The sequence below is a fragment of the Ranitomeya imitator genome, chromosome 1 (assembly GCF_032444005.1).
Source record: "Ranitomeya imitator isolate aRanImi1 chromosome 1, aRanImi1.pri, whole genome shotgun sequence".
Classification (NCBI taxonomy): domain Eukaryota; kingdom Metazoa; phylum Chordata; class Amphibia; order Anura; family Dendrobatidae; genus Ranitomeya; species Ranitomeya imitator.
In genome coordinates, this window is record NC_091282.1 from 248,331,305 (window position 1) to 248,351,334 (window position 20,030).

General features: G+C 43.4%; 3 protein-coding genes across 4 annotated transcripts in view; 1 reads left to right on the forward strand and 2 right to left on the reverse strand.

The window, feature by feature from the left end:
• The window catches only part of IFT81 (intraflagellar transport 81), a 251,786-nt gene that overhangs the window by 138,745 nt on the left and 93,011 nt on the right, over positions 1–20,030 (reverse strand). For both annotated transcript variants that reach the window (XM_069755306.1, XM_069755309.1), the window contains exons 6-8: positions 9,867–9,932; positions 9,451–9,561; positions 200–284 (exon numbers count right to left, since the gene is read on the reverse strand). In XM_069755306.1, coding sequence (XP_069611407.1) covers positions 200–284; positions 9,451–9,561; positions 9,867–9,932 — 262 coding nt within the window. The remainder of the gene's footprint in view (positions 1–199; positions 285–9,450; positions 9,562–9,866; positions 9,933–20,030) is intronic.
• On the forward strand, positions 14,105–16,561 carry LOC138657498 (uncharacterized). The gene is made up of 5 exons (XM_069745279.1): positions 14,105–14,149; positions 14,229–14,303; positions 14,590–14,782; positions 14,921–15,083; positions 15,847–16,561. The coding sequence occupies exons 1-5, from the start codon at positions 14,105–14,107 to the stop codon at positions 16,559–16,561; spliced, it is 1,191 nt and encodes a 396-aa protein (XP_069601380.1).
• LOC138667065 (uncharacterized) lies at positions 17,563–18,904 on the reverse strand. The gene is made up of 2 exons (XM_069755322.1): positions 18,703–18,904; positions 17,563–18,566 (listed from the first exon to the last, which is right to left on the reverse strand). The coding sequence occupies exons 1-2, from the start codon at positions 18,816–18,818 to the stop codon at positions 17,681–17,683; spliced, it is 1,002 nt and encodes a 333-aa protein (XP_069611423.1). The 5' UTR covers positions 18,819–18,904; the 3' UTR covers positions 17,563–17,680.

Consider the following 20,030-nt stretch of genomic DNA (forward strand, 5'->3'; position numbering starts at 1 on the left):
TCTATGTGACAGCTCTCCAGCGACCAAACAGCGACGCTGCAGCGATCCGGATCGTTGTCGGTATCGCTGCAGCGTCGCTATGTGTGACGGGGCCTTAACAGTGCTGGAGCAGGGAGCAGATAACAGGAGTACGTATTCAGTTTTTCTTTTTCCAGGCTCCCTTTCCACTGTCAATTTAAATGTACGGTAATTAATTTACCTTCCGGTTTTGCATCTGCTGCTGCATGTCGCATGTTTTTCAACTGTTGCTGGGCTCTTTGCAGCTTTTGCTCTGCACTGAATAGCTGTGAAACACAATTAAGGTCATTGTATTATGCTCACTATATAAAAGCATCTTCATATTTGTGTACTGAAATAAGGATGTAAAAACTGAACATGCGTACTGCCACACAATATACGTGTATAGGACCAAGGGAGATCCGATCTCTGCCAGTCCCATGGACTTTGAATGGACCAACCTTACATATGCTCGACATTCACTCTATTTAAAACAGGAAAAGTGGAACACTCATTCTTGTGATTACTGGGGTCCCCGAAAGTAGTATACGCCACTATCTGCAATATGTTAGCGCTATATAAAAATAAAGATTATTATTATTATTTACCACGTATGATGGAAATAGGTCATATGTTATGTCTATGGCACAGCTCATTCGCATAATGTTGACTCCGTGCATAAATGTGTATATTTGTTAAGTTTTATTTAACCCATTTAATGCAAAAGACATAAACTAGAAATTCTAATAGCGGTACAGTAAAAAACTGGCAGAGAAATCAATTTTTTATACTGAAAACTAAAAAGCAATCATATGAATGATGCCTGGATTCCCCACTCAAGTCAGACAATACGGTTGTTTTCTTGTTTTGCTTTTTAATGCAGGACAGGGGAGCAGCAAGGTAATTCCAGAGGCAGAGGGAAGGGATAACAAAAGGGAGAAATGAAGGCTAGAGAAAAAAAAACAAAAAAAACTTGCAAGCATAGTCTGGACCATTCTGAAATTATATTCAATAGAACAAGTGCGATGTGAAAGTGACTGGAGAATTAACTACTCTATTTGCATTGTTTCAGTCATCATTAGTGTTGATCGATACCATCCGATACTTGAAAGTATCGGTATTGGATAGTATCGGCCGATACCCGAAAAGTATCGGATATCGCCGATACCGATATCCGATACCAATACAAGTCAATGGGACACCAAGTATCGGAAGGTATCCTCATGGTTCCTGGGTCTGAAGGAGAGGAAACTCTCCTTCAGGCCCTGGGATCCATATTAATGTGTAAAATAAAGAATTAAAATAAAAAATATTGATATGCTCACCTCTCCGGCGGCCCCTGGACATCACGCTGGTAACCGGCCGGCTTCTTTGTTTAAAATGAGCGCCTTTAGGACCTGCGAATGATGTCGCGGATTCTGATTGGTCGCGTGCCGCCCATGTGACCGCCACGCGACCAATCAGAAGCCGCGACGTCATTCGCAGGTCCTCAATTCCTAGAATTAGGAGTTTAGTGAATGAGAATGACGTCGCGGCTTCTGATTGGTCGCGTGGCGGTCACATGGGCGGCACGCGACCAATCAGAATCCGCGACGTCATTCGCAGGTCCTAAAGGCGCTCATTTTAAACAAAGAAGCCGGCCGGTTACCAGCGTGATGTCCATGGGCCGCCGGAGAGGTGAGCATATCAATATTTTTTATTTTAATTCTTTATTTTACACATCCCTATTGATCCGATACCGATACCCGATACCACAAAAGTATCGGATCTCGGTATCGGAATTCCGATACCGCAAGTATCGGCCGATACCCGATACTTGCGGTATCGGAATGCTCAACACTAGTCATCATAGCTACCCAGAGAACTGCTATACTGGGATCCGGGTCCTTCCATTTACTGCTGCTTCGAGATGATGTAAGAGAGAATGATTATATTGCTGAAGGGCCATATTTCTGTGGCCATAAACTGTAATTTTCTTACTTTGTCACTCCAGCACTTCTTATATTGCCCCTTCCGTTACCCATACTCAGGGCCGGTTTTAGACAAAGTGGGGTCCTCAGGAAAAGTTTAAAGAGGGGCCCCAACAGGCCAGACCGCATATCAAATATAAGGGTTGGGGGTCACTTGGGAAATAGCGATCACAAAATAATAAGTTTTCAAGTATCCTTTAAAAAGATGTGTAGTAGAGGGGTTACAAGGACACTAAACTTCAGGAGGGCAAATTTCCAACGGATGAGAGAGGATCTTGGTGCAATTAACTGGGACGATATCCTGAGACACAAAAATACACAAAGAAAATGGGAGACGTTTATTAGCATCCTGGATAGGACCTGTGCACAGTATATACCGTATGGGAATAAACATACTAGAAATAGGAGGAAACCAATATGGCTAAATAGAGCTGTAAGGGGCGCAATAAGTGACAAAAAGAAAGCATTTAGGGAATTAAAGGAAGTAGGTAGTGAGGAGGCATTAAATAAATACAGAAAATTAAATAAATTCTGTAAAAAGCAAATCAAGGCAGCAAAGATTGAGACAGAGAGACTCATTGCCAGAGAGAGTAAAAATAATCCTAAAATATTCTTTAACTACATAAATAGTAAGAAACTAAAAAATGATAGTGTTGGCCCCCTTAAAAATAGTCTGGGTGAGATGGTGGATGAGGATGAGGAAAAAGCCAATATGCTAAATGACTTTTTTTCATCAGTATTTACACAAGAAAATCCCATGGCAGACAAAATGTCTAGTGATAAAAATTCCCAATTAAATGTCACCTGCTTAACCCAGCAGGAAGTGCGGCGGCGTCTAAAAATCACTAAAATTGACAAATCTCCGGGCCCGGATGGGATACACCCTCGAGTACTGCAGGAATTAAGTACAGTCATTGATAGACCATTATTTTTAATCTTTAAAGACTCCATAATAACAGGGTCTGTGCCACAGGACTGGCGTATAGCAAATGTGGTGCCAATATTCAAAAAGGGGACAAAAACTGAACTCGGAAATTATAGGCCAGTAAGCTTAACCTCTACTGTGGGTAAAATACTGGAGGGCATTCTAAGGGATGCTATACTGGAGTATCTGAAGAGGAATAACCTCATGACCCAGTATCAGCACGGGTTTACTAGGGACCGTTCATGTCAGACTAATTTGATCAGTTTCTATGAAGAGGTAAGTTCCAGATTGGACCAAGGGAACCCAGTGGATGTAGTGTATATGGACTTTTCAAAAGCTTTTGATACGGTGCCACACAAAAGGTTGATACATAAAATGAGAATAATGGGGATAGGGGAAAATATGTGCAAGTGGGTTGAGAGCTGGCTCAGGGATAGGAAACAAAGGGTGGTTATTAATGGAGCACACTCGGACTGGGTAGCGGTTAGCAGTGGGGTACCACAGGGGTCAGTATTGGGCCCTCTTCTTTTTAACATATTTATTAATGACCTTGTAGGGGGCATTCAGAGTAGAATTTCAATATTTGCAGATGACACTAAACTCTGCAGGGTAATCAATACAGAGGAGGACAATTTTATATTACAGGATGATTTATGTAAACTTGAAGCTTGGGCTGATAAATGGCAAATGAGCTTTAATGGGGATAAATGTAAGGTCATGCACTTGGGTAGAAGTAATAAGATGTATAATTATGTGCTTAATTCTAAAACTCTGGGCAAAACCGTCAATGAAAAAGACCTGGGTGTATGGGTGGATGACAAACTTAAATTCAGTGGCCAGTGTCAGGCAGCTGCTACAAAGGCAAATAAAATAATGGGATGCATTAAAAGAGGCATAGATGCTCATGAGGAGAACATAATTTTACCTCTATACAAGTCACTAGTTCGACCACACTTAGAATACTGTGCACAGTTCTGGTCTCCGGTGTTTAAGAAAGACATAGCTGAACTGGAGCGGGTGCAGAGAAGAGCGACCAAGGTTATTAGAGGACTGGGGGGTCTGCAATACCAAGATAGGTTATTACACTTGGGGCTATTTAGTTTGGAAAAACGAAGACTAAGGGGTGATCTTATTTTAATGTATAAATATATGAGGGGACAGTACAAAGACCTTTCTGATGATCTTTTTAATCATAGACCTGAAACAGGGACAAGGGGGCATCCTCTGCGGTTGGAGGAAAAAAGGTTTAAGCATAATAACAGACGCGGATTCTTTACTGTAAGAGCAGTGAGACTATGGAACTCTCTGCCGTATGATGTTGTAATGAGTGATTCATTACTTAAATTTAAGAGGGGACTGGATATCTTTCTGGAAAAGTATAATGTTACAGGGTATATACACTAGATTCCTTGATAGGGCGTTGATCCAGGGAACTAGTCTGATTGCCGTATGTGGAGTCGGGAAGGAATTTTTTTCCCCAATGTGGAGCTTACTCTTTGCACATGGGTTTTTTTTGCCTTCCTCTGGATCAACATGTTAGGTTAGGCTATGGGTTGAACTAGATGGACATATAGTCTTCCTTCAACCTTAATAACTATGTAACTATGTAACTATGTAACATATTGCACCATCACACAGAAACATTTCGGTTGTATTTACATGCGCTGAGTTCAGGCTGTTAAACGAGGATCATCGACAATATTGAAGTCGTTTGACGCATGTTCCCGAGTTTCATTACACCGGCTGAAGAAGAATGATGGGGAGAGATAGTCCTTGAAACAGTATAATGCACTCCCCATGGTCCTTGATAGAGTATAATACAGCCCCCCCAGAGTATACTGCAGCCCCCCTCAGAATATACTGCAGCCCCCCTCAGAATATACTGCAGCCCCCTTCAGAGTAAACTGCAGCCCCCCAGAGTATAACGCAGCCCCCTTCAGAGTATACTTAAGCCCCCTCACAATATACTGCAGCCCCCCCCGCAAAGTATATTACAGCCCCCTCAGAGTATAATGCAGCCCCCATCAGAGTATAAAGCTGCCCCCTTCAGAGTATAATGCAGCCACACACACACAGTATAACGTAGTCTCCTCATATTGTATAATGCAGCCCTCCTCAAAAAATAATGCAGCCAAACCAACAGTATAATGTAGCCCCCTCATAGAGTATAATGCAGCCCCCTCATAGAGTATAATGCAGCCTCAAACACACACACAGTATTATATAGCCCTGTCAGAGTATAATGCAGCACCCCACACAAAATAATGCAGCCCCCCCACACAGCTCCCCACAAACACAGTATAATGCAGTCTCTCCAAACACACAGTACAGTGCCTTGCGAAAGTATTCGGCTTCCTGGAACTTTTTAATCTCTTCCCACATATCATGCTTCAAACATAAAAATACCAAATGTAATTTTTTGGTGAAGAATCAACATGTGGAACACAATTGTGAAGTTGAACGAAATTTATTGGTTATTTTAAATTTTTGTGGAAATTCAAAAACTGAAAAGTGGTGCGTGCAATATTATTTGGCCCCTTTACTTTCAGTGCAGCAAACTCACTCCAGCAGATCATTGTGAATCTCTGAATGATCCAATGTTGTCTTAAATGCCTAATGATGATAAATATAATCCACCTGTGTGTAATCAAGTCTCTGTATAAATGCACCTGCTCTGTGATAGTATCAGGGTTCTGTTTGAAGCACAGAGAGCATCATGAAGACCAAGGAACACAGCAGGCAGGTCCGTGCAGCCTCTCCCCGTTCCCCCGCAGCTCTGGCTTCTGCAGCACGTCTCAGCAGCTCCACTGCTGGCACAGCGTGGGGCACGATGAGGTGACGTCATCGTGTGCCCTCTGAGTCACAAGCAGAGGAGAATGGTGGGAGAGGGAGCGTCATCCGACGCTCTCTGCTAAATTACTGCTTTTAACTGTATTGGCATCTATAATGCCAATAAGTTGAATTAGCGATGTGGGAGGGGTGGAGCCGGGCCCCCCTGACTCACGTGACCCATAGGGGCCACGTGGTGTGCCACTAATAAAAGCACGCCACTGGCTGGGGGCCCCTGTAGAAGAGTAGGCCCTAGGCAGCTGCCTGGTCGGCCTGCCCCTATCGCCGGCCATGCCCATACTTACTGGACTCTGTCAGTTTCAATTGTTGCTCAGGTCCCTTTCCTGCATCATGTGACCACAGTTGTGATTAGCTGGCTCACGCAGCAATTCTATGTGGGCTGGAAATTACTTTCTCATTGTTAGTCTATGGCCCAGAGTCATGAAGGTGTTCACATGTAAAACATCTCCCTCTGTCCCAAAATTTTGCAACATTTGGTGTTTTCACACCAGTCCAGGACAACTTTGGTGGTGTAAGTTTCTCCAGTAGTGCACTGGAGACAGACACCAGTTAAGAGAAGCGCCCAATTCTTTCAGCGATGTCAGTCTGTTATTGAATTAGGCGCATCGCACTGCACTGTGCTGCGAAAATCCAGTCTTAAGATCAGGCCCTATGAGACTCAGGACAAGTCTCTCACAGGCCTACACTAAGAAAGGAAGGAGATCTTCAATGCAAGTCAGCAAGGAAGGCGGGTCGCATGATGCAAGAGAGGGAGTGCAGCAGTGCTGGAAACTGCATTAAAATAGTTATTAGTCACTGTCTTCTGCTAACTCTGTAACCCATTAATGATGGCTAGCAGAGTGATCATTAAAAGCGACTGCCAGCACAGACTGCCTTTTTAAACCAAGTACAGGTGCTTGCTGCATAACGGCATGGTCAAACATTTAAGTGCTTCTTCACACCTACATGTTTTTCATCTAATTCCACCCCACCTCTTATTTGATTGACAGCTCTGGTTTTAAGGCAAGAAGGATGGAAATAGATGAGAAACAAGTAGGTGCGAAGATGCACTTAAATATTTGGTTAAGCCAGGGGTGCACGGAGCACCTGTACTTAAAAGGGGTTGTCTGGTCCAAAATTATAATTCTGCAGTCACTCAGGGATTCGCCAGTTTCTGAGCCGGGATCGGAGGGTACATATGCGTTATGCATACTCCTGGCCAGAGCCCGACTAGTGGGCGTGGCCTCGCTCCAAACACTCCATACAAATGTAAGGAGCGAGGGAGCACCCATGAGTTAGGTTCCCGCTCAGAAACAGGTTACTACCCACAGCACACACTGCAGAGTGAATGCAGACTTATCATTTAGGAATGGACAACGCCTTTAATTTGAACAGTCATTCTGAGAGACAGAGTCCCTTTTGGACATTTTTTCTAGATGTCCAAATATGATAAGGTCTGCCTTGGAAATAAAAGTAGATTTGTGTTAGAATGGACCGAGTCATCTTTCTTCTCCTAGATATCCACACAGTAACTTCCTAGTGAGCTGTGGAGGGTAACTACTTATTCTACGTGTACAGAGGTTGCTATTCTAAAGATGGACATTCTCCTTATGTTTCTTCTGATTTAGATTGCTACTCCTATGGTGAATGATGACCTGAGAGTTGGACAGAATTAGGAAGGTACCGGATTCTCTGCTCCTGCTTCTGTTGAGTACACCTTATACACCTTCACTTGAGAAACCAGGGATAATATCCACGCAAAACGCGTGTTGGGGATGGGGATCTACTCATCCGATTGTTGACCTCTTGAGTCCTGCTCCATTACATGGTAAGATGTTATCATTGTATGCATATAGATCTCTTGACCATTGGTGGCACTTTTTTATAAATTATTGAAATCTTGTAAATTTGCATTTATCTATTTATACTGTGATATTCCATTGGTCAGTATACCTTACACCCCCTGGCTAATAGCTTACTCCCCTGACTGTGTCGGGAAGCTATAAGTGGAAGTTGACTCTGGAGAGCCAAATCTGTCTCTTGTTTACATTTTTTTATACAATGCCTACAAGTAGTATTCAACCCCCTGCAGGTTTAATAAGGTGCAAATAAGTTAGAGCCTTCAAACAAGAACAGGATTTATTAACAGATGCATAAATCTTACAAACCAAAAAGTTTTGTTGCTCAGTTAAATTTTTATAAATTTTAAACATAAAAGTGTGGGTCAATTATTATTCAACCCCTAGGTCTAATATTTTGTGGAATAACCTTTGTTTGCAATTACAGCTAATAATCGTCTTTTATAAGACCTGATCAGGCCGGCACAGGTCTCTGGAGTTATCTTGGCCCACTCCTCCATGCAGATCTTCTCCAAGTTATCTAGGTTCTTTGGGTGTCTCATGTGGACTTTAATCTTGAGCTCCTTCCACAAGTTTTCAATTGGGTTAAGGTCAGGAGACTGACTAGGCCACTGCAACACCTTGATTTTTTGCCTCTTGAACCAGGCCTTGGTTTTCTTGGCTGTGTGCTTTGGGTCGTTGTCTTGTTGGAAGATTAAATGACGACCCATCTTAAGATCCTTGATGGAGGAGCAGTGGTTCTTGGCCAAAATCTCCAGGTAGGCCGTGCTATCCATCTTCCCATGGATGCGGACCAGATGGCCAGGCCCCTTGGCTGAGAAACAGCCCCACAGCATGATGCTGCCACCACCATGCTTGACTGTAGGGAAGGTATTCTTGGGGTCTTATGCAGTGCCATCCAGTCTCCAAACGTCACGTGTGTGGTTGGCACCAAAGATCTCGATCGTGGTCTCATCAGACCAGAGAACCTTGAACCAGTCAGTCTCAGAGTCCTCCAAGTGATCATGAGCAAACTGTAGACGAGCCTTGACATGACGCTTTGAAAGTAAAGGTACCTTACGGGCTCGTCTGGAACGGAGACCATTGCGGTGGAGTACGTTACTTATGGTATTGACTGAAACCAATGTCCCCACTGCCATGAGATCTTCCCGGAGCTCCTTCCTTGTTGTCCTTGGGTTAGCCTTGACTGTTCGGACAAACCTGGCCTCGGCACGGGAGGAAACTTTCAAAGGCTGTCCAGGCCGTGGAAGGCTAACAGTAGATCCATAAGCCTTCCACTTCCGGATGATGCTCCCAACAGTGGAGACAGGTAGGCCCAACTCCTTGGAAAGGGTTTTGTACCCCTTGCCAGCCTTGTGACCCTCCACGATCTTGTCTCTGATGGCCTTGGAATGCTCCTTTGTCTTTCCCATGTTGACCATGTATGAGTGCTGTTCACAAGTTTGGGGAGGGTCTTAAATAGTCAGAAAAGGCTGGAAAAAGAGATAATTAATCCAAACATGTGAAGCTCATTGTTCTTTGTGCCTGAACTACTTCTTAATACTTTAGGGGAACCAAACAGAATTCTGGTGGGTTGAGGGGTTGAATAATAAATGACCCTCTGAAAAGACTTTTCACAATTTTTAAAAAAAATAAACAAAGAAATAACATTCTTTTTTGCAGTGCATTTCACACTTCCAGGCTGATCTACAGTCCAAATGTCACAATGCCAAGTTAATTCCAAATGTGTAAACCTGCTAAATCTGCAGGGGGTTGAATACTACTTGTAGGCACTGTAATTTCTGGCTACGTTGCTTCACAATAAAAAATAATAGTTTTTTAACCGTTATACTCTGTTTTTTCTCCTGATTTATAAGAATTAGGAAGGTACCTGATTTCTCTGCTCCTGCTTCTGTTGAGTCAGAGAGTCTTCTCTTTCCTTTTCAATGCGCAGCTGACTTGCTATTTCAAGCATCCGCTGATGATTCTGAACTGTATCCACCTACAGTAAATAATAAAGAGGTGCAAATGACTGTCACATTCTTAAGAAAACAAGTAGATGTGTCATGTTTAACACTGGTCTCCCTTAGCATTTCCGTTTCATGCCTATTACTCCCAGCAGCTGACAAAGTTATGGGATTCAAGTTCCTTAAAAGCTTTGGCCTTCGGCCCAAGGAGATCCCCTTTCTCTCACTTGCATTTGTATCTTCCTTAATAAACAGTAACATGCGGCTCCTAATCCGTGTTTGCATTCCCTAAGTCAAACGTTTTGACACTGAACTGTGACAATATCAAATGTATTCTCACCCTTTTTTTAAGACGCTCAACTCTCTTCATTAGCTGATCCTTTTCCTCTTCCATTGCACTGATGTCCTAAACATGGCAGATAAATAATAATGTATAACAAAAACGAAAAAACAAAAACGAACAAATAATAATGTATAACATACATTGTTTTAGAACTTGCACAATTCAAAAGTTATATTCAGAAGTTAGCTAGCTAAAGAACTTAGCAGTGACATAACTATCACAGGTGAAGGGGCTGCAGTCGCATCCGGGGCATGGAGTCTTAGGCAGGTTTGCCAACCTATTAAAAAAAAAATTCTGTACACTTGGGACTCAAATTTACAGAAGGCCTAAAATATTTACGGACATTTGACACTCCCCCTAAATACAACACTCCCCAAAATACCACGCCCCCTAAAAACTAGAATAGGAGTGCTCTCCGACAAAGAAAGGAATCTCAGAGAATGAAAATTATACCTGACCTGTGTGTTATGCATAGATAACCAATGTAGAATCAAATATTTAAATAAGAGTTTATCAATAAAAAGCAACAGAAGACACACCACATAGCCCTCCATACAGTAGAAAGGCCCAACATAGTCCTCCATACAGTATAATGGCCCCACATAGTCCTCCATACAGTATTACAGGCCCCATATATTGCTTCATACGGAATAATGGCTTCAAATATTGCTGCACACAGTATAATGGGCCCCAGATACTGCTCCATACAGAATAATGAACACCATATAATGCTCCATGCAGTATAATGGCCCCATCTATTGCTCCATACAAAATATTGGACCTATATGTTGCTACACACAGTATAATGGCCCCATATATAGCTCCATACAGAATATTGGATCTATATGTTCTACACACAGTATAATGGGATCCATATATTGCTCCATACAGAATAATGACCCCATATAGTGCTTAACACAGTATAATGGGCCCCATATATTGCTCCATACAGAATAATGGCCCCATATATGGCTGCACACAGTATAATGGACCTCATATAATGCTTCATCTACTATATAATTGTCTAAGGGTCACTTCCGTCTTTCTGTCTGTCTGTCCTTCTGTCTGTCACGGATATTCATTGGTCGCGGCCTCTGTCTGTCATGGAATCCAAGTCACTGATTGGTCTCGCCAACTGCCTGTCATGGCTGACGCGACCAATCAGCGACGGCCACAGTCCGATTAGTCCTTCCCCTGCAGTCAGCACCCGCTCCATACTCCCCGCAGTCACCGCTCACACAGGGTTAATGCCAGCGGTAACGGACCGCGTTATGCCGCGGGTAACTCACTCCATTACCGCCACTATTAACCCTGTGTGACCAAGTTTTTACTATTGACGCTGCCTATGCAGCGTCAATAGTAAAAACATCTAATGCAAGCGGCAGGTTCCGGTGCCATGTTGGGAGAAGGACCTGCCATGACGTCACGGTCATATGACCGCGACATCATCACAGGCCCTGCGTGCCTGCGCGAGAAGGACCTGCTATGACATCACGGTCATGTGACCGCGAAGTCATCGCAGGTCCTTCTCGCGCAGGGCCTATGATGACGTCGCGGTCACATGACCGTGACGTCATGGCAGGTCCTTCTCGCGCAGGGCCTGTGATGAAGTCGCGGTCATGTGACAGCGACGTCATGACAAGTCCTGCGTGCCTGCGCGAGAAGAACCTGCCATGACGTCACGGTCATGTGACCGAACTACAAGGGGCCCTCGGAAGGTGAGTATATGTTTATTTTTTATTTTTTAACCTGTGACATACGTGGCTGGGCAATATACTACGTAGCTGGGCAATATACTACGTGACTGGCCAATATATTACGTGGCTCTGTGCTGTATACTACGTAGCTGGCCAATATACTACGTGGCTCTGTGCTGTATACTACGTCGCTGTGCAATAAACTACGTGGCTCGGTGCTGTATACTACGTCGCTGGGCAATATACTACGTGGCTGGGCAATATACTACGTGGCTGGACAATATACTACGTGGCTCGGTGCTGTATACTACGTGACTGGGCAATATACTACGTCGCTGGGCAATATACTACGTGGCTGGGCAATATACTACGTGGCTGGGCAATATACTACGTGGCTGGACAATATACTATGTGGCTGGACAATATACTACGTGGCTGGACAATATACTACGTGGCTGGGCAATATACTACGTGGCTGGGCAATATACTACGTGGCTGGGCAATATACTACGTGGCTGGGCAATATACTACGTGACTGGGCAATATACTACGTGGCCGGGCAATATACTACGTGGCCGGGCAATATACTACGTGGCCGGGCAATATACTACGCAACTGGGCAATATACTACGTGGCTGAGCAATATACTACGTGGACATGCATATTCTAGACTACCCGATGCGTTAGAATCGTGCCACCATCTAGTACAGTATAATGGGCTCCCTATAATGCTCAGTGCAATATAATATCCCCAAATATTGCTCCATACAGATAATGGCCCCACATATTGCTACAGTGCTACACACAGTATAATGGGCCCCATATAATGCTCCATACAGAATAATGGCCACATATTATGCTCCATTCATGAAAAAAAATAATAATAATAATCTGTGATAGTTAGGAGTCTTGCTGGAGATTTTGAGACTGGAGATAAAAAAAGTTAAAATCTGGGCACAGAGCCGGAAATGTTGGTCCATTATAAGCATTAACTACAGTCAGGGGCAGATTAAGAGTAGCCAGGTCCACAGGCAGTTTAGAAGGCATGGGCCCCCCAGCATCTGATGTATCATGTGACGTCACACAACTCCCTTTAATAGATCATGTGATAAGTCAAGTGATTAAGGGTACGTTCACATTTGCAGTTTGCGCCGCAGCGTCGCCGCCGCAACAAAACGCATGCGTCGTGCGGCCCTATCTTTAACATTGGCGCCGCATGGGGCCGCATGTGCATGCGTTGTGTTGCGTTTTGTTGCGTTTTACGCCGCATGCGGCGTTAGGGCGAACCTGTCTGGGCGCGGCAAACGCAACATGTTGCATTTTTCGGGCGGCGCCGACCTTTTAAAAAACGCATGCGTCGTGTTTGCGTCGTCGATGCGCCTTTTTCCCCATTGACTTGTATTGACAACGCAGACGACGCAAGTACTTGCGTCGTGGTGCGTTGTACGACGCATGCGTTTTCCAATAAAAAATGCAAAACATTGTCTAGACTTTGTCTAGACACAAAAAAACAACCTATATATATATAAAGGAAAGAGGGGGTTTGCCATTGTCTTTCACAAGTCATCACCGAAGAGAGAATCTGCTTGCCAAACTTGTAAGTATATATTTCTCTTTGCACATTTTGTATTCTGTGTTTTATTTCTTGATTTGTATTTATTTTTGCAATGTTTGGTCTGTGCTATCACGGTTATGGGTTGTTATTGAAAAATTGTTTTTCTGGTTCTGATGTTCTTCTGGATTTATATGATTGCGTTTATTGTCTTTTGCCTTTTTTTTTTTTTTTTTTTTTTTTTATGCTGGTTTTGGTTGTATAGTTTTTGTATAGTATTGTATAGTTCCGTGCTGCTATGTCATTATAGTTTCAATTGTACTTTCCCTTTATTTTAAAAAATATCGCTGATGTTTTTACGTCGTTTTCCGTAGGGCATATATCTTCCTTCATTGACTGATTGCATTGCGAAGTGTGTAGTATAATTTTTATTTGTTTTTATTATTTTTGGTGGTGGCCTTTTTAAAAATTTCATGTGTTTTCTTTTCTATTTGACTATGGTTTATCTTTGGGTTGCTGTATATTTTTACAGCGGTTGTCCCGTAATGTTTATTGCTTGTTATCTAGAATGGTTTTTATTGCCTTTTTCTCATGTCTTTCTGTGGTTAGATGTCACAAGATGGTGTTTTTTTGGATCATGTCTTGTTGCAATTGTAAAGTATGGCGTTCATTATTTTGCTATTTCATTGTACTTTTTGTGCCTGTAATGTTTTTTTCGAAAGTTTTGATATGTAAAAATTTGGACAGAGGTGTCTATTTTTGCTTTTTTGTTTGGGTCTATTCTTGTATAGTTTCTTCTATTGATTGTCTTCTCTTGCAATGTATGGCGTTGTGGTGTCGCTTTCTTATTTTTGCATTGTCCTATCAGTCAACAGTCAATTGTGGTTGTTGTATAAATTTTTGGGCCTATTTTATTGTATGTGCCATATTTAGGTTTGGATTTGATTTTTTTTTTCATTTTTTCATGCCAGAACAAACGTGCAAGAATGGCAACTGTTTCTGAATCTAGCCAATCGTCGCAGGGGAGTGCGGTGAGTAATTATGTCAATTTGCTTTCTATTCGCTGTCATTTGTAGTTTTTAAAATAATTTCTTTAAACAATTTTTACAGGCTTCTTCAAGTGAGGGGGAAGGTACTCAGCGGGAGCAGCGAGGTCAGGGCCAAGGTGTGGCGTCAGGACGGCGAGTGAGTATTTTTTTTAAACAATTTCTTATTTTTTTTTGAGTAGCATCCTGCTTTCACTAGGGATGTTTAGTAAGCTTACATTATAACTTTTCAGGGTAGCAAGTATTGGGGGAAGGTAACAAAGGTGAAACTTTCAGAACAAAAACATTCAAAAATACAGGTGTAGAAACCATCAATATACATATATCAAATGACAAAGGATAGGGCCAAGGTACATATCATGACTGGTGCTGGTGGTTGTTAATATTTGCATATTTGTAACCTTTTTGGTTTGTAATTTTTCTAGGTTTCACAACGGGACCAAGGAGTCATTGATGTGGAGCTCCTGATATCCAGCATCCAGGAGCGTGGCCCGTTGTGGGACAGCCGTGACTCCCGGCACATGGACCAGGTGGTGTTGAGGCGTTTGTGGGTAGAGGTGGCAAAGTCGATGTGGGAGGGCTTTGACATTGCTCCTGCCAAGGACAAAGCCAACTTTGGTGAGTATTGCTGATACGCCGTGCAGATACGCTGCTATGACCCACCATCTTTCCAGGATAAATACAACATCGCACACAGTTGTTTTATCCATTTAAAATGCTACATATGTAACCTTTTTTTTTCCTTTGCATTCACAGTTAAAAGGTTGAGGATCAGATGGCGATCCATGAAGGACCGTTTCAATAAGGGGATACGGGCTGAGGAGGAGCAATCGAAGAGTGGTGCTGCTGCGGCCAAGTCTGTGCCCTACAAATATGCAAAGTGTTTACAGTTCTTAAGACCGGTCCTTGGCCGCCGACAGTAAGTATTTTGTCCACAAACCATATTGCACAGCCCCATTACAGTGCCCAGCCACATAGCCTACTGCACAGCCACATAGTACATTGCCCAGCCACGTACATTGTGCATCCACATAGTATATTGGCAGGGAACAATATCGCAGCCACATAGTACACGTTCTAGCCACGTATCCACATAGTATATTTCCCAGGAACATACTGTATTGCCCATCCATGTAGTCAGCGTAACATATTGGCCATCCACGTAAATTTATCCCTATTAAAATGCTATATAGGCCATTAGTTACTTTTTTGGGTTAAGCGTGAGTCCTTGTAGTCCATGACAGGTTAAGTTCTGAGTCAGGGTAGTTCTGATCGCAGGAATAATGATGAAGTCTCGATCACATGATCCTAACGTTATGGTCGTTCCTGCAATCAGATCAGCGAAATCACTGTGTATTTTTTTTTTTTTTTTTTTATCTTGACATTAAATTTTCAACTATTTTTGCGGCATAGGCAGCTTCCAGAAAGAGTTTTCGATTCCAAAATTTTTGTACCCACAGTGGTATGCGGTCAAAAGGCTTTGGCAGCGGGAATGTCCATGATTGTTATCGTCAGCCATAACGGTCAGCTGGCGATAACAATCAGAAATTAATTATTGGCCACACAGACTGTGAGACCGAGGATTTGTATTGTTGTGTAATGTAATGCTATTTTTATTCCAGGAGTTGGCGTATGGGATAGGTTATTCATTGAAGACTAATTTTTTCATTATCTTTTCACAGGACACACAGCAGCACCCTCGAGAGAGCTCGCCCCGCAGAAGCGGCCCTTCATGAATCGCCATCTGACCCATCACAGCCCTCCCACAGCGACAGCAGGCTTGCACCGCCATCTGGAGAACCGGCAGCCGGTACATCAGGTGTTCCCCTGGCCGAGGCCTCTGGCGCACCTTCGTTTGGGTATTCCCGACAGCGCCAGCGGGCCTCGGACAGGCCAGCCATGCCCGAATTTTTGCATTTGAGCACGGTTTTCCAGAACTGTTTCAAGGCGTTGAGCGATAACATGGACACTCGTCTGTCCAATATCGACCGGCGCCTTGAAACAATTGAAACCGAGCTCTCAAATCCGGCAAAACATTTCTTTAGTACCATTGCTAAGGGCATGGTGGAACACCTTACGCCGGAACTACAGATTTCAGTGATGCAGGCCTGCAACACTACCTACATGAGGGCTCTCCAGCAGGCTGGGGTCATGCAGTCAGCGACAATGGCAGTAGTGCCGTCGCTGGCAAGCATGACTCCCACTCCTGCTGGAGAGCCACTCCAGCCACCCCACCGTGGTCCACGTGCCGAGCGACGCCACCACAGGCACCATAACATAGTGCCGCCGACTCCTGCTCCTGCCATGCCTTCATCCTCCCGTAGGCGTCATGCTGGGGGAGCTGCCACGGGACCAAAAAAAAAAAAGGAAGAGGAAACACACACGGGCACACACTGAGGCTCTGGCTGCTCCAGTGCAGACACCAAGTGCGCATCGGGGCTCTAGCCGCAGAAGGAGCAGCCAGGGCCAACCACGACAAAGTAAAAGGCTTGTGTTGCCTCCTCCCTCCCCTACAGAGGTGGCGGTTTCTTCCCCAGTATACCCTGGGGAGGATTTGGATCTGCAATCAAGCCTCCTTGACTATCTGACATCATCATCCTCTTCGCCATCATCCTCATCTTATCTTCACCATCATCCTCCCCTTTCTCTCCCCATTCCAAAGAAGACACTTACCATTCCCCCCTGGTGGCACAGGTTGAAACCCCCTAAGTTTAATTACCCCTTTTTTGTTTCTGTTTTCCCCCCAATAAAAAATTTTGGTTTAAAAAAACACTATTTGTTATTATTTTTGTTATTATTTTCCTGAATTTATCTCGGCAAGTCACGCCGTGTGCGGTCTACACATATTTTGTGCTTCAAACACCTCATATATGCAATGTCAGACACTATTTTTACAATTGTTAGTTTGCCTTTTTTTGGGTGTCTCTCATTGCTGTATGAGGTGTTCACAAACACTAAAGAGTATGAGGTGTTCACACTTAATGCAGCAGCGAAACAGACAATGATGCAGATCACTGCAGCGTCGCTGTTTGGTCACTGGAGAGCTGTCACACAGACCGCTCTCCAGCGACCAACGATGCAGAGGCCCACGGGTAACCAGGGTAAACATCATGTTGCTAAGCGCAGGGCCACGCTTCCGATATTTACCCTGGTTACCATTGCAAAATATCGCTGTTATCGTTGCTTTTGCTGTAAAACACAAAGATACACGGTGATCAGACAAACAAGTAAATATGTTATGGTATGGTATAAAAATGTTATTTGAATCGGTATAAAATTAGAAAAAATTTTTATTAAACAACAACATTTTAAAAACAACGGTTCCAGTTTTTTATAGGCACATTAAATTTGTGAACTATACTTAGATGCCAAATTTGACATATACCCAACCAACCTAAACGGAACATTTATTGCACATGTAACGGAAAATTACTTTATTTTCATATATTTTTAACAGTCACAGTAGAGGTATTATTGGTGTAGTAACAATCAGAACACAGTCCAAAAGTAACATTACTACACCATTTGATCTTGCCATGACACACGGCCAACATCTGACACAAAATAGGCCGCAAAACGATCCCGCATCTGCGCAATTTCCACACTTGTCCTCAGAGGATGATCATGGTAATCGGGCAAGGGGTTGGCTATGGGTTCATCGAGTTCCACATTTAGTCTCTCTTTGGCCATAATGAAATTGTGGAGAACCACACAAGCCTTCACCACCTCATCCACTGTTTCAATTTTAAGATTAATGGCCGATCCCAATATCCGCCATTTGGAAACAAGGATGCCAAAGGCGCACTCCACAGTCCTTCTGGCCCTGGACAGTCTGTAATTGAAAACCCTTTTTGTATGGTCCAAGCCCCGACTGGAGTAGGGTTTCAATAGGTTGGCAGACATTTGGAATGCCTCATCCCCAACCACAACAAATGGCATCGCAGGGCCTTCGGTGTGGGGAAGAGGTTGTGGCTGTGGGAAATTAAAATTGTTTCCATATAATTTTTGGCCCATATCCGACTCTTTAAATGTGCGTGAGTCATTTGCACGCCCAAATGCACCAATGTCCACTGCGAGAAAACGGCAGTCCGCACCGGCAATTGCCATGAGAACAGTTGAAAAGTATTTTTTGTAATTGTAGAAAAGGGATCCACTTTTCGCAGGCTTTGTAATACAAATGTGCTTTCCATTCACTGCGCCAATACAGTTTGGAAAAGAACACACTTGCTCGAATTTCTGTGCGTTGGCCTCCCAGATTTCGCTTGTAGGGACAGGTAAAAATTCCTCCCGGAGATTATCCCACAAAGCGCGGCATGTCTCTGCAATAATTCCTGAAAGTGTGGAGACTCCAATCCGGAATTGGAAATGAAGTGATCTCAACGTCTCTCCGGTAGCCAGGAAACTGCCAAGAAGATAAAGAAATTTAGATTAAAGTACATTGTAATTTATAAAAGTACATTGACCATTACAATTAAAAAAAAATTAAATAATAAAAGAAAAAGTAAATACATATCACAGTCATTCAAACAGCAACGTACCGTAGAGTCACCAGCAGCCGTTCCTCTGCGGAAATAGCTCTCCGGAGCTGCGTATCCTGCCTGCTAATGGATCCTTCCACCCGACGCAGAAGATAGCGGAAGCTGTCCTGTGACATCCTGGTATATTCAAAATGTTTTTCCCGGTTGTCATTCAGTTCGCCAAACAAACAATGGTATGCTCCACGGCTCTCCCGGACTTCAACTATAGGGTGTATCCAAAAGCGGCGACGAATCCATCTCCGTTTTTCCCTTTCCCTTTGATTAAAACAGGCAACAGCATAGGCATGAGCCAAGGCAAATTCCATCTCCATATCCATGTAGATACTGTTCATGGTTCGCTCCATCATGAATACCAGCAAAATGGGAGGAATTCATCTCTGCCAGGGTATATACACATTTGTATAACACCAACCCTCTTCTAGCCATTGGTGGTCCTTATCTATTGTGTAGACACTTTTTTTTTTGTGGGTGGGGGATGAAGAATGACTCACTGCACTAAAAACGCATGCGTCTAAAAACGCTGCGTTTTTTTGTAAAAACGCAACTGCGTTTCAAAAACCCGCTGCGTTTTGCGACGCATGCGTTGAACGCATGCGGCGCAAAACGCTGCGTTGTGCATGCGTTTTGCTGCGTTTTTGTTTGCGTTGTGCGTTGCGGCGACGACGCTGCGGCGCACAACGCAAATGTGAACTTAGACTAAGAGACAGGTGCTCTGGCGCACATCTGTAGACACAAAACAAAAGAGATATCTGTGTGCTAGGAGCACTGCACACATTTTTTTCCTTTGTGTACAGCGCTATACATAACATAGCGCTATACATCATAGGGCATGGGCGGGAAATTAATTTCCCCAAGGGGCCACATAAGAGGTCATGACTGTTGTGGGGGGGCCGAACCAATAGGCTGAAATTAATTCTAATATACTTTATATATTTATTTTAAATTAATATTACTTCAATAACTTAATATTCAGCAGAATTAAGTATACCGATATCCTCTATATACACCGTATAAGCCTATACACAGCCCCCACATATCCACTATCATACAATACGAGCCCCCACATAGCCCCTATATACAGTATGAATCCCACATAGCTGCTAGATACAGTATGAGCCTCTACATAGCTTCGTGTATACAGTATTAACCCCTACATAACTCACTATATACAGTATGAAACCCTACATGACCCACTATATACAGTATGAGCCCTCACATAGCCTGTTATATACAGTGTGAGCCCCCATATATCTCCTTATATAAAGTGAGCTCCCACATAGCTCCCTATATACAATATGAGCCCGCACATATACTTCTATATACAGTAT

What these genes read in the sequence shown, in the direction of transcription:
- LOC138657498 (XM_069745279.1), top strand. Translation starts at nt 14,105, where the DNA reads ATGGCAACTGTTTCTGAATCTAGCCAATCGTCGCAGGGGAGTGCG. An exon ending in AATCGTCGCAGGGGAGTGCG is followed by an intron (nt 14,150 to 14,228) that starts GTGAGTAATTAT and finishes CAATTTTTACAG; the next exon opens with GCTTCTTCAAGTGAGGGGGA. An exon ending in CAAGGACAAAGCCAACTTTG is followed by an intron (nt 14,783 to 14,920) that starts GTGAGTATTGCT and finishes TTGCATTCACAG; the next exon opens with TTAAAAGGTTGAGGATCAGA.
- LOC138667065 (XM_069755322.1), bottom strand. Translation starts at nt 18,818, where the DNA reads ATGTCACAGGACAGCTTCCGCTATCTTCTGCGTCGGGTGGAAGGATCC. An exon ending in CGGCTGCTGGTGACTCTACG is followed by an intron (nt 18,567 to 18,702) that starts GTACGTTGCTGT and finishes TCTTCTTGGCAG; the next exon opens with TTTCCTGGCTACCGGAGAGA.